Source organism: Rhyacophila brunnea, unplaced genomic scaffold (genome assembly GCF_057557595.1).
Source record: "Rhyacophila brunnea isolate RB1 unplaced genomic scaffold, BYU_Rbru_1.0 scaffold_8, whole genome shotgun sequence".
In the NCBI taxonomy this organism is placed as follows: domain Eukaryota; kingdom Metazoa; phylum Arthropoda; class Insecta; order Trichoptera; family Rhyacophilidae; genus Rhyacophila; species Rhyacophila brunnea.
In genome coordinates, this window is record NW_028233350.1 from 29,971,812 (window position 1) to 29,986,350 (window position 14,539).

General features: G+C 34.9%; 1 protein-coding gene across 1 annotated transcript; it reads right to left on the minus strand.

Moving 5' to 3' along the window:
- Nucleotides 1-367: 367 nt before the first annotated feature.
- Nucleotides 368-1,240, minus strand: LOC147064121 (uncharacterized). The gene has a single exon (XM_085958659.1). It carries the CDS (start codon nucleotides 1,238-1,240, stop codon nucleotides 368-370), a length of 873 nt encoding a protein of 290 aa, XP_085814785.1.
- Nucleotides 1,241-14,539: the final 13,299 nt, after the last annotated feature.

A 14,539-nucleotide genomic window follows, 5' to 3' on the forward strand; every position in this document is an offset into this window, starting at 1 on the left:
TGGCGTCCAGAGGTTGTAAGTTGAGTCGTCTGATCCAACAGTCTGCGATTCTTGACATCGACTAATAATCCGAAATGGATTAGGAAGTCAACACCAATAATGGGCTTGGTGACATCTGCAATCACGAATTTCCAGGTGAATTCTCTTCGTAACCCCAAATTCAGCGTCAGTGAGATACTGCCATACGTAGCAATGACAGATCCGTTTGCTGCTGAAAGTTCGTACTGTGATTTTGGTCGGCGCCCCTGTACTTTCGTGCGTGGGAAAACGCAAAGGTCCGCTCCAATGTCGATAAAAAATTGTATTTTCGTGGCGTGGTCGGTGACGAAGAGGCGGCTGGAGGTAGGGCTGTAATCGCTGGCCGCGCTTAGCGACTGCCCGTGGCGTTTTCCTTGTTGAAGGTGCATGGTGTGACGCACTTCTCCGCATCCTGGCCGAATCTACGATGATACCAACACATGCCAGGTTTGCTGTGGCTTTGGTCTCGCGGTCGGGAATGGTTCCTCCTTTGGCTGGCTGATCGTGACTGGTGACGTGGCCTTGATGGTCGGTTTCCTCTTGCGAGCTCTTTGGAGAGCTCCTCGCGAAGAGTTGAGATTTCCTCCCACAAGGTGATCACCAGCTTGCTGATGCCGCACAGGTCTTCCATCGTGGTTTCAGCAATGGATGCCTTTGATGTGGAATCTGCCATGGCGTCAGCTAGGTCTGCAGCCTTGTTGAGATCCGCGTCCTTCTGTGTCGCCAGTACCAATTGCATGGTATGTGGTAAGCGACCCATCCAAAGCGTGCGTAGGATGTCATCAGTAACGGCTGCTCCTGCGAGAGAACGTAGGTGGCGCAAGAACTGTGATGGTTTGCGATCACCAACTTCCTCGTGCTCCAGTAGTCGTCTGGTCTTCTGCTCCTGGGTAGAGCTCAGCCTTCTCGTCAGCTCCGTCCTGAGGTGCTCGTAGGCTCCTTCACGAGGTGGGTTAAGGATGATGTCTCGAACCTCTGAAGCGTAACGAGATTCCAAAGCTCCCAGGATGTATCCAAATTTGGTCGCGTCAGTCGTGACGCCAGCTGCTTCGAAGCTTCGCTCCACCATGCAGAACCACATTTCCGGGTCTTCTGGACAGAATGGTGGGATCCTCACTGCCACGCGGCTGATCTGAGGTGTGGTCTGCTGGGCTGGTGCTGGTGTTGTCGTTTCTCCTCCGGCATTGCTGCCATACCCGCTGGAGAACTGTCCATTGGGCATCTTGACAAGGCAAGTGAATTTAAGAAAATTAACGCGGGAAAACGGATGTTGAAAACTGCGCGGGAAAACTAGCTCCAACGAAAAAATAATTCTCTCACAAACACAGTAAAATAGTAGTTAATAAAAAATTAAACGAAGTCTCTAAAATGAAAATGAATGAATTGAATTTTACTTTACGGGTCACCACTGTTACGTGTTCAAATCACGTCGGGGTCACCACTGTAACAAGGGATGGTGTGATGAGGGGTAGGTGATGAAAGAATCAGAAGGTTTTGATGCGTATAAAAGTAATTCCCCAAATTTATTATCCCTTAACACAAATTACAAATTCAATTTACAGCTTGAATAATACAGTTTATAAATTAGATTACGACGATAGTGTTTGTGATAAAAGTTATTTTAACGTTGAAGCGAGAAGCGTGTTATTAAGACGAGCGAATTTAAGGTACTGATTTTTTGTTGGATTGCCACGTCTGTTTTTATATTGAAAGTAGACAAAGAAAATGCTATCCACAGCGTGGGTAAATTTATTGTTTTGTTCCCACACTGCGGATAGATTCCTGGGATTTTGTCTGCGAAATTTGATTAAGGTACAAACGTTATCAGTCCAACAATGGATTTCACACGACACAATGACAGGAATGCACTGTTTACTCGTTCATTCCTGTGATGGACAACTGACACCCGGCACGTAAGCATTTCTTCAGCCGGCGGAAGGTGATCATATGTCCGTTCTCACGGCAGTGTTTTGCTGATTATTAAAAATATTGAATTATTAAAATGTTGTAATTTTTTAGGTTTTAACTGCTATCTACACATTGCACTGTCTGCGGACTACTTCCACCCTCACATATGTAGACCTTTTATCTTACTCTAGCGCGTGTCGCAGAGATTATAAGGGTGCCGAATACTTTCTCACTCGCACTCATGCATCGTTTTTGTTCAGGCCTTGGTTCTAGCTAATAAAGATATCCCAAATTCTTCATACGATACATGAGTCCATAATCTCGACAACGGTATGACAAATATGACAAAAAATTGACGGCGAGGAATGGAAGAAAGTATTCAGCAGTAAATTGATTCAAATCGTTAATAATAAATTACTTCAAAGGATTATGCCGACTTTAAAGGCGTAATAACTGAGAAGACACGAACAAATAAAATCCTCACGATATTGCATTAATATTCATTGTAAAGTAAATTTAGCATTTCACTATATATATGAGTGAGAAGGTGTATATTACAATGTGAAGAGGTTCTCCACCCTCTCGGAAATTCCTTTGAACAGATAGACGTCACGTCCATTCATGAAATCACGTTGAATTATATCAGGGCTTGCCAGTGTTTTCCTTTCTACAAGTACAAAATTATACTATTCAGACGTACGATAACGTTTTCAGAATATTATACAGTTTCACTGTTGAGCAGTTCATTGAAGATTTTATTCATTCCTGTCCTTTGTAGTTTGATAATAACATAATAATTAACTACTGCCACACTGTAACTATACATTTTCTTATTCAATAGACTAATATTTCCTTGTTTATACTTTGAGTTTTACTATATTACTCTTTAGAGTCAACTAACGTGGTAGGTAATAATTATATGACAACAGTGGTGGCAGGTGGCTCCCAAAATTGCATTTGTAAAACTGCACTGAAAACTTACTTATTTATTTTAATCTATTTAGCAATATTTCTATCTGGAGAATACCTTTCTAACTATTTCAAAAATACAGTAAAATAATTACAAGATAAAAAGAACTTTTTATGTACGGTTTTCAATTTTCTGTTGAATCGTATAAACTTGACTTGACTAGCTTAAACGATCAAAAAAATTGTACTTGATGGAAAAAATACTGAAATGTCATGTTGATTTCCATAGTAACGCACGTATATATTAATATTAATAATTTAGTTGCTAGGACCCACTTAGCAACCAATAATAGTTTTACTTTTTACGGATTTCTTCCGAAATAACTTTTCATACAAAACAGAATTAACTGAAAATGAAATCAATTCTACTTAAAGATGGCTAAAAGTATTAAGAAATGCATTGGCATCGTGTTCTGATATATTCTAAAAGTTTCAAATGTCTAGCTAGTCAGGAAGTTAGTTAAACATCCATTGCAAGATTTATACCGGACAAATAAGAATACGAGCTAAGAAAAACGTTGTAAAATACGTGGACGTTATTGGAATCATACAAATTATCTTTAACAAGTTAGTGCGCTGTACAAAATGATGGCGTTAAATTAAAACAGTTTTATAATAGTTATAGCATAATCTGCATTTTAAAGAAAATAACAAATAGTTGTTGAATATATAATATTATATTGTTTAATAATAAATAAATCATTTTAAAACACAATATATTACATTCAGATCACAAACAACAAATTTAATTACATGTCGGATTAGTTTTATTTCAATGTGCATGCACATAATGCCAGCATTTTGAAAGAAAACCATTGATACCTCCCGGTCTATACTATACACAATGCAGCCATCGGCGGCTATCGACGGTAGTTTATCATATTTATGTATTGAGACGGTTAATTGTTACAATAAGTTAACCGTCTAAACTGTCAAAAAGTGCTATGTTTTAACAGCCCCTATTTTGGCCGCGTTAACTTTTAGAGTGACATATATACTTTAGACGGTTAATGTATTGTAACAATTACAATACCTCAATACATACATATGATAAACTACCATCGATAGCCACCTTGTGCCGCCAGACTCACTGTACCGGTATTGTATTGGAATAAAAATACCGATACTTGCGACTTGCGAGTATATTTACGAAAGTATCAAAACTTTTTAACATTTTATAATTGCGATATTTTATTAATAAACGATAATCACGATATAATAATATTAAATATGTATAATGCACTATCTAGCAAAATTTGAAATAAGAAGGTTAGGCGCAAAAGGTTTTGAAAATAGCATTGGTATAATCTTACCCCATTTCACAGTACGTACAAATTATTTACTTCGTTATGCCTTAAAAACAATTCCTGTTACTGATCACTATGCACAATGGTTTTAAAGAAAACATGTTTTAACTCTCAAATTATTAACTTCAAAACAGTTTAGGTATTTATTGATCGATATATTATTGACGTTATTATTATATTTATTGGCAAGCAACAAACGTAAAAATATTAAAACATTTTTACTTTTTAACACTTTTAAATATAAATTTAATGGCTAAAATATTGAAAATATTTTGATGCATTGTCATCAGTCATCACCCATCATCATTTAAATATTTTAACAATGGAAAAGGTATCAAATGGTTTAATACTGATAAAAAAGTATCACTACCGGTATAGTATCAAAAGAAGAGTATCAAAGTAACGGCCAAGATGTCTCGAATAGTATCGATATTTTCTGTCGGTCTTACATGTACCGTTTAAATCTCTATATTTATATTATAATAATAGTATTGTACTCTATGACAACATCTTCTTGGCTACGTGTTAAAACTGTGAACTAACATGCTCCTCCCATTTTTAACCACACTCCCATTGTAAATTAACAAGACCCTCCCATTTAGTCGACAACAGCGCCCTCCTTCACGTAGCCAAGAAGATGTTGACGTACAATAATCTCTATAACGGCTTGAACAAGGGGTTAGAGCGGTTTAACTGCTCAAAAATAGTTCAATAGTAAATGATTCAAAATTGGTTTTACAGTGTTTAAGCAAGTAGTTGTCCCCGTGGGGTCCTTCTTAATATCTGACAAAAATTTTTTTTACATGAACGTTGATTGACGATTGTGGTAGATAAGTGAACAGCCAACTAAAGATTTTTAAAATAGACAATACATTAATGGGATAAAAATATATATGCTTACATATAAATGAATCACAAGATTATTTTTGACTCACTGGTTATGTACCCCATAGTAAACCCTGCATTATAGAAACGAACTGAGCTGGAAATGGTTATGTCTATAAGAACGTTAAATATTATTTAAGACGAAAAAAGGTCTCCTAGATCACGTTTTATACTGATTTTTAATGTTACATTGTCATTCAAATCGAAAGCTTTTGAAGGAGAGTAAACGAAAACATATTAATATCGTTAAACCAGCAGTATTTTGAGAAATTAAAAAAAATCGGAATAAAATAAATTCTTGAATAGTTTTTTGGGTGTGTTATTACTATTACTGTTAAACGTAACACAATACCGATTGAAGATAATATGTATGTTGACCATAACGCACCAATGTCATTAATATGGACGAAGCGTCTAGAAAAAAAATGACACTTCCTTTTTTGTCGGGTCTGCCGAATGGCATAATCTGTTCTAACGCCATTACAATAAAGGTGATATTGCTATACATTCCCGATGCTTTTTGTCAGGTCTGTCGAATGGTTCGGTTCTAACGGGTACGCTCAAATGAACATTGACACTAGAAACACTGTTCTAACGCCATTACAATAAAGGTGATATTGCTATAAATTCCCGATGCGTAATATCGCATAATGGAAATTGCGTGACGTCTACCTATACATGTGCGAATGTCGCTTTGCGTGAATTTACTTGCTAGCTAATGTATTGAGTGCATTGTCCATTAATAATGTCATTGTAATACACAGACACCAAAAAATAGGTAAATGAGTATAGAAACAACCAAAGTGTCAAAATTTCAAAGTGGAAATGACCACATTGTTTGAGAAATCGATTACTGCTGGACAAATCGCATCATCCAGTGGTACCCAGCATTTTTTTTTGTTGCGCTACGGTAAACATCTCCATGCTTGTCGGTCTTCCGTTCTCTACAACTAATAATTATTGATTCTATCCATCTGGTCGCAATAAGTGTGTGGCACTTCATTGGTACTTGATCATACATATCACCGATTAGGTTTTAATACGTCTGACGACGTCGTTCTCTAGAAAGGACTGATATATTACCAAGTTTTTTACAATATAATAGGCGACGATGCCCAATTATAGTATTAAAGTTCTAAACAATGATTTGAGTTTCCCCATCTCCACCCGCCATATATATAGCCGCGGATTATGCACGGCCGCCTTCCATGACGCTATAAACATGTCAGAATGAAAAGATTTTAGTGCCACACTTCCTTGTCCCGAAGCAATGCTGCAAGGGACTGATGTAGCAACCATGCACCTTATCAGGAAATCATCCAGATTTGAGAAAATCACAAAGATATATTCTAACCTTACTGAGATCGAACCAAGACAAAAATCGTATACAGCCCACTTTTAGATTTAACCTGCACTTAATTAATAATTGGCATGATAAAATTTAATTAACTTCATATTTATTATTACCAATGAACGGCACCGATTATCTTACAAAATTTAAAACCTTTAATGAGTACGCGTCAAACCTTCATTACTCACTCAAAGTCAAATTCATTCATTACTCCAGGCGCAATACCCCGGGGTGGTCTCAGGCTCTCTACAACCGATATTTTCATTCAATCTGAAATGCCGATCTCTCACGCTTTATGAACCATGCCACCGAACCACTCGAGTTTCCCAATACTCCTCTGACAAGACGGCTTCAGGCATGACCGACCGATCTTAATCGAGAACTTTTGATGATTTAAATTATGTTCTTAAATATGATATAAGCTTCGTGCATGTGACGTATGCGCCATACACCATCTGTTTTGTTTACTCCAAATGTCATTCACAGACTCATACTATCTTAACATCAGCAAACCGATTTGGGAATTATAACTTATGACTCGAAATTATAATCCATATAATAAAACTGGCCTTAGCAGTAAGGTTGGGCCAAATATTTATTATGATCGCACTCATTCCAATATTTCCCTCCTACCTCAAATTTTCAGCAATGTCGCTAGTCCAGGCGCAACTCAATTACGGATAAAAAACATTGAATTACATCAAAACAACGAGCGCATCTGGGCTTGTTAGACTTGTTATAGTTAGATCGTCGTTTAACGAGTAATTCAGAGCGAATATAGAGTGATAAAAGTTAAGTGCAGACCATGAGCATGTAGGTACATTGCAACCGTCATGGAAACCATAATTATATTCAAGTTTCCGTGCAAACTCAGTTAATCGAACCATCTGTGTCCATGTAACCAGTACAGGTTATTTCCTCATTAACCATAAACCCAAGTGTACCATGCGAGTGTCTACTAGGACGTGACGGCATGCACCAGAGATCAAGGACCATCTTCAACTAGACAGCTGAATATCAATAAGTTTAATGCCCGAAATAACTCGCGTGTAACCGCCCCCCAGCATCTACATCCATCTACCTTTATTTGAGGTTATATGGATACTATCCGTGGCTTTATCCAACTGACTTTCTCTTAGGTATGCATACATACTGTAGTTTAAGTGCTAGAAGATATCAATATTTGGCCAGGTATTTTTTTCGACTTAAACGTGGTGTGAATGAGAACTCTCCCATTCTTGTTAGTATTGACTTGTGTGTCCCTGATAACTATCTTAGAAATCGGGAGCATCAGTTATTTGTTCTCCGGAGGAGCAGAACTAACCTGCCCCATTGGTGATGCCAATCGGGAGGGCAATAACTCTGTTCAACTAAATCGCTTCGTATGTTGATATATTCCATATACGTGAGGATGAGTATAGGTGGACGTTATTTTATAAATTCTTAAAATAGGGTCTGCTTAACTCATCCGGTGTACTTCCTTGTACCTATATATTTTTTTGTATTTACACATGTATTCTGTAGAATAACTTAATACTGATCTATCTCTTTTGTTATGTACCCAATATTGTTTTAATAATATTTCGTTGTTTCTAAATGTCATATTGTGAACGTCTTAAACTTATAATTTGTAATGTCCACAATATGTAAAATAAATGAATTGAATTGAATTCAACATCACAATCATTCTGTCATAAAATTACAATCCACTATGTAAAACGTAGCTACAGTGTTTTCTTTTTTCTTCTTTTCAAGAAAATTATTATAATCTGTAATTCCGTACAATTGATAAACCTAATTAAGTTTAAAATTTTGGAATCGTCGTTATGAAAATTACTTATTGAATTACCTTTAGCAAATTTCTTTCCGCTCTAAAAGAATTGGAAATAAGTTCCTTTCAAAGGCTATATCCGATAAAATTAATTAACGAAAGATCACTTAATTAATAGATTGTCAGCTCACGAACAGTTCGTCTTAATTGTGGCATCATCTGTGAATTCAAATAGGTACGGCTTCAGAGGCAAACTGGAATCAGATTTACATTTTTTTTAATAAATGGTGTTATAAATATTCACGGTAATTTTAATTATATTTCAGTATACTTGAATTTCAAATAAACCGTATTATTTACTTAGCAATATTTTTTTACCGAAAAATAAATTATTAATATATCGGTAAATGTTATGGAGGTACCTATCAAAATGGCGATATCATAAAATTACTAATAAAATACAAATAGTTTTGCTGCCTATCGATAGAGTTGTTTTTATACAGTAAAATATTAAGTAAACGGGTATATAGTAATGCCGGGCAATTTTTACTAGGGCTCTTCAAATAATATTATATTCATCACTCTCACACATCCGTACCTCTTCGGCAAAAGCATCAGTTTTTGGCTATTTTGAGGTTTTTATAGCAGTATGTTAGAAAAACCCCACTTTATCAGAAAACAAGTACCTTAAGATCAAATAGATTTATTTTTATTCTTTTTACAATTTTTAATACGTGTACCTACTTATTATTAATATTCTAAATTAAAAAAAAAAACAATTTTCTGCTCTTGAGCGGACAATATCGGCCAGTACTGAAAATTGCAATCCAGAATTACGGAACTAGTATTTTTCAAGAGGTACCTGAATTAGATATTTATTTTTGGTAATATTTATCAGTGTATGCAGCTTTATTAAAATCTGCCGTGACTATGACATTCATATACATTTTACCATAAATAGTATAATAATATAGAAAACGTATTAATTACATTGTGAATATGTTTAAAAGTTACTCACGATTCCATACTATTTTTTTATAGAGCTATACAAAAAAGTAATCATTTTTTGACTTATCTCCCTTTGCGTTTCGGACAATTGAATTCCGGGATTTCGAGATTAATAAATCTAGCATTTAGTGTTTAAACGTTATTTTAATTAACTTTTTACGAGGAATGGTTGTTCACTATTCGAAAAATTTATCGAGTTCAGCGAAAATATGATGTGAATTTAAGCCACCTGTATAATTCTATTCCGCGAAATATTTACTAAAAAGTTTACCAATTCTCTAACGTACCGCAAATTCTTAATTTTCCACCTATTTAGGACGCGTCACGTAATGAAATTACTGTTTGCCACAGTCAAATCTAATTTAATATCCGGTCCACTCCTGTACACCCTTCGCCTTCAGGCTTTTCATAAACCATGATCTCTTGCATATAGATGAGGCACTGATTGGTATGGAGGTTTAGAAATTATGTGCCCTTATCGTTGCGAGCATCACTGATAGGTTGAATTAAATCCCCTTCCACAAAAGATATTTTTTAATTATTCGTACGTGACGAGAGTTGATAAATATTTTTTGCCACTTTTTAAGAGACACTTTTAACAAAGCAGTGAAATATAGTGGTTTGCTGGCTTTTGAAATGAATTTTATTTGGATGAAAATATATTTACTTTTTGGGTTTTTAAAAAAATAATAAGTTACACAAAGTGGTTACACAAATCACTTAACAATTAATAACAATCAGGCTACTTTTGTCGCTTAGGCGGACATCTTCAACTGATCAGATAAACAAGTCAAATTAAATCATTATATTATTATGGACTATAGAACGTATTTTTTTAATATGTACAGCGCCCACGGTGGGCACGCGGCTTAAGCGTTGGAGTATCACGCCGTAAGTCCCAGGTTCGAATCCTGGGTCTGGCAAATACACATATTGTTTTTCAATTTGTGCGTGAGTCAGGGTATAGACCTAATAGGTTGAGCAAGTGGCTGACATCCATTTCTCGTAAAAAACAAAATCTGTTAATACAAACCTCTACTCTGTGGAGGTGATCCTATTAGGTGAAAACACAATGAAATTTAAACAGTGTTTTTAATGTAGAGTTAAGATTTTTTTAAATTCAATTAAATGGTTATCAATTTATACTTATGTGCATTAAAGTTATTAAAATGCCACATTATAATAATTTTACAATTTTATTTAATTTGACATAACTATTTTGATTATAAAAATATACATTATTGTTTTGTTTTTGATCAAAACAGCTGTAAATAGCTCAACGTTCATATTGAATCTAATAAAATTGGAGACCGTATAATATGCGGTCATCTCTTTCCGATAAGAAAGCTCACAACGAACTGTGCCACGGTGAAATGTTTTACGTACAGTTTACATGTAACCGAATTATAGGTTAAAAGCTATGTGGGGTTATAATGTAGGTTGTATTAAATAAGTAGGTATAATGATGAATCATCATAATTATTGTGAGTAGCCAACACAAAGGTTTCATATCATATTATGTTGTCAGTACAATACCCATTATTAAATAATACCCTATACAGCAACTTCCGTAACCTTTACACAACATATTTCAGCACTCTTGTTTTTCGCAGGCGAACGAGATTTAGTTATCCCAAAATTATCTCATTCGGCAAATCTAAAAACAAACAAAACAATTTCAAAATTAAACAAAATTTCGGTTCACCAATAATAACCCGCGCGGCCTGTGTCGAGAATTTCCCGCCAAACCGGAAATGCTTTCGCGCAAGAAAAGGTTTAAATATGAGCGGGAATATATCTTTTTTTGAATCCCACAATGTATAATATTATTACCCAGAGTACTGTATTCTACAACCCACTTCAATTTTTCGTATAGAATTTTTTACCATAAATATGTCAGATATATTTATACATTATATTAAATTTGTAAGGTTTATTGAAAACTACGTAGGTACCAACCGAATATAAATATTCGCGTAGATAGATAAATGTCATAAATTGTTATTATGTATATACTTTATTTATTAATCTGAGAATATCGCTAAATTTATTATTTAAATATTATTAAAGTGAAGCTTTTTTACGAAAGGTAAACAAAATTTACCGGTAGCATCTCGCTGGTGTGTACAGAAAACGGCAATATAAAATTGTTATTATATTATTCTTTATAGCAATAGGTGACAGTATACATTCCATTTTTAACACTTAAATAGATATAATTAACTATGGCTGATACCATAATAGAGCCTGTACACGTGCATGTATTTACTGGCAGCAATAGTGAGTGTTTTAAACTATCGTGACAATAACTGTGTACACGTAAAAGTGCTGACTGTCTCTCAAATTCATTCTTTAAGAGTGAGCGAGACGCGATGTTGTCATTTTATGGTACTATTTCGTACTATTTGATAGGTAGTGAAAATCGGTCAACCTGAAAATTCATTCGTAGTTCATTTTTTTGCCGGCAGGTTTGCCAATATCGTTATACTGTGCAGGCGTAGATCGAAAAAATCCTACTGTCGCATGAAAATTCAGAAGCTTCCAAACTATTTTGATCCATGCATGCAATCTTGCCAACTGCAGGATAATATGTGTTTACCCATACATTTTCTTATTATGGCTGCGATAATACTGAACAGTAAATAATATATGCACGTGTAAACGGGGTATAAAGCTAATTAATGGTATCTAAATTTCACAAGTATATTGCAATATCCACAAACATTATATTATACGTGCAAATGAGTAGTAAAATGGGCAAAATATTATTTATTCTACAAAACATCTGAAATTTATTATTGATCATTTGAATATTTTCAATAACACGTGTAACAGAATCCATACTATTTCGTCTGCCAATATAAATAAATCAATGAATCAAAAACATCGAGTTTAATAATATTGCGTTATGTACTCTGAATAAAAATTATCGTTTCTGTGTTACTTGTTTCAGTAGAATAAACGGGAAATAAATTTCTTAAGTATCAAACTACATTAGTTAAACTAATCTACTGCAAATAAAAATGAATAGTTTTATTTAAAAATAATATACGTATTGATATCATTAAACGATGGTTTTATCTATGTGTCATTATCTGACCAAAATAACTGAAACCAGACAAAATCATTTTTTATAATCTGGTTTACGTGAACATTCATTAATGGAAAATTTGTATTTATAAATTTAAAACTGAGGCTAAGATTGATTAAGTATTGCTTTTGTTCTATATTGCTTTAAGGCGTCAAAACATGTATCTTAAAAAAGGAGTATTATATAAGCCTTCCTGCGCATCTATTCTATATATAAGACTGCTATTGGGAGCTGTCAAGGATAGTTTTTCATAATATGTTTGTATCGAAGTATTATAAGTGTTGTAATAAGTTAGTTGTCAAAACTGTCTATTTCGCTGTAAAATTTAGCACACCCAAGAGAGATGCTGTTAAAACATAGCACTTAGTGCAACAATTACAACTAACTTATTGTAATTGTTAGAATAAGTGCTAATACTTCGATACAAAATTACCCACGATACCTGCCGATAGCGGCTGATAGCTGTCTTGTGTATAGAATAGATGAGCTGAAGCATTTAACATGTTGCTGATTCAAACAATGCATCTTCTATCCCTTGGACAAATAATATGGTCATCAACATTCAACATACCTAGCAGTTTTGTAAAATTTTGGTATTAAAAAAAGAAAAATCCATAAAATTACCATGCATTGACGCTTCTGCAGTGGAATCCCCGGATTTTGACGGACACATTTTCTATATTCAGACAGCTGTGTAATAAAGCTCTGTACTACGACGACATTTTCACTCACACTGATTATGATGTGTGAGAAGTCCAATGACATTAGAAGTCTTAATTGTAAATTAGTTACCCAGGCTATGTGAAAAAATAAATTTCAATTTGTTTAAAGTTACCTATAGGATAAAATTACTTTTGTCACAACCATTTTTTATTGTACATATAGGCATCCAAATATTTTTTGCTCACACGCATGGACATCGCACGCAGCACCGCTCTGGTACTCCTTACCAAAGAGTGCAGCATCGCTATTACACAGGAGGCAGATCACCCGTCAAGTCCTGTAAGTCACTGCTTGCCTTCAGTTAATATTGAGTTCAGCTCAGTCTAGTATCTAGCTCACCTAGTTCAGTACATTAGACTCGATCGACTTTTGACAACGGATGCTCTGTATTCAGTCGCCTTATTAAAGTCTACTATGCTATACTTACGTTGTTTTAATTTTTATTATAAACTTTTATAAAAAAACTTTGATCACAACATACGAATTATCGATATATTAAATAAGAAACGAGTATGGCAGGGTTAAAACTTTCTTGTACCTTTTATAATGTAATCTCTATTTATATATAAAAATCTCGTGTCACGATGTTTGTGGTCAAACTCCTCCGAAATGGCTCGACCGATTTTTATGAAATTTTTTATGTATATTTGTTAAGTATGAGAATAGGTCAACAAGTATATTTCATACCGCTGGGTAATTAGGGTATCTCTATCCAGAAAAATTTTCTTTTATTTTTTTGACAATTTTTTTTTTGTATTTTTTTTATTATTTGGCATAAAAAAATACCTATAACCTCAAATTTTCATTTTCCTACCCCCATCCTCCCATTTTTAATCGCGATTTTATTATTTTTGTATGAACAAATTTAACCGTCGTTCGTATTTCAAACAGAACGAAATTATTTATGTTGTTGAATGACAGATGGCTCTACGTCCAAGAAGAATTCAAGAGAAGCGTCGCGTCATTTTGACATTTCATTCGGCAAATCACAACGCAGTGCGTGCAAAATTTTGTACGATTTATTTTAATTTATCTATTTTTATGTGCGTGTATTACAGTGCACAATGCCAGCAAGACGCAAGGGGGGCCATTTGGGCCGTCGAACGAATAAAGCAACAAACACGCAAAATAGTAGAGTAGAAAGAACAGACGAACAAATCCAACAAGATAACAAAAACGTGCGTGTAAGCATGTCGCAATTGCGTGCATCTCAATCACAAGAGGCACGAGCTGAACGAAATCAACAACTACAATTGGAACGGAGCCAAGCGCGCCGGTTCGTAGTTAACATACGCAGAGCAAATGACCGACAACGCCAACAAGTACATCGAACATTTACATCCGCTTCTTTCCTTCGTCTCGCATTCAAGTACGAGCCAGATATTGAATATTCCGCTCATCCGAAAGTGCTGATTGGTGCTATGGACAAAGAATGTCCCCATTGTCATGCGTTCAAATTCAAACATGAGTCAGCCGGGATGTGTTGCGTATCAGTAAAAGTGCAACTA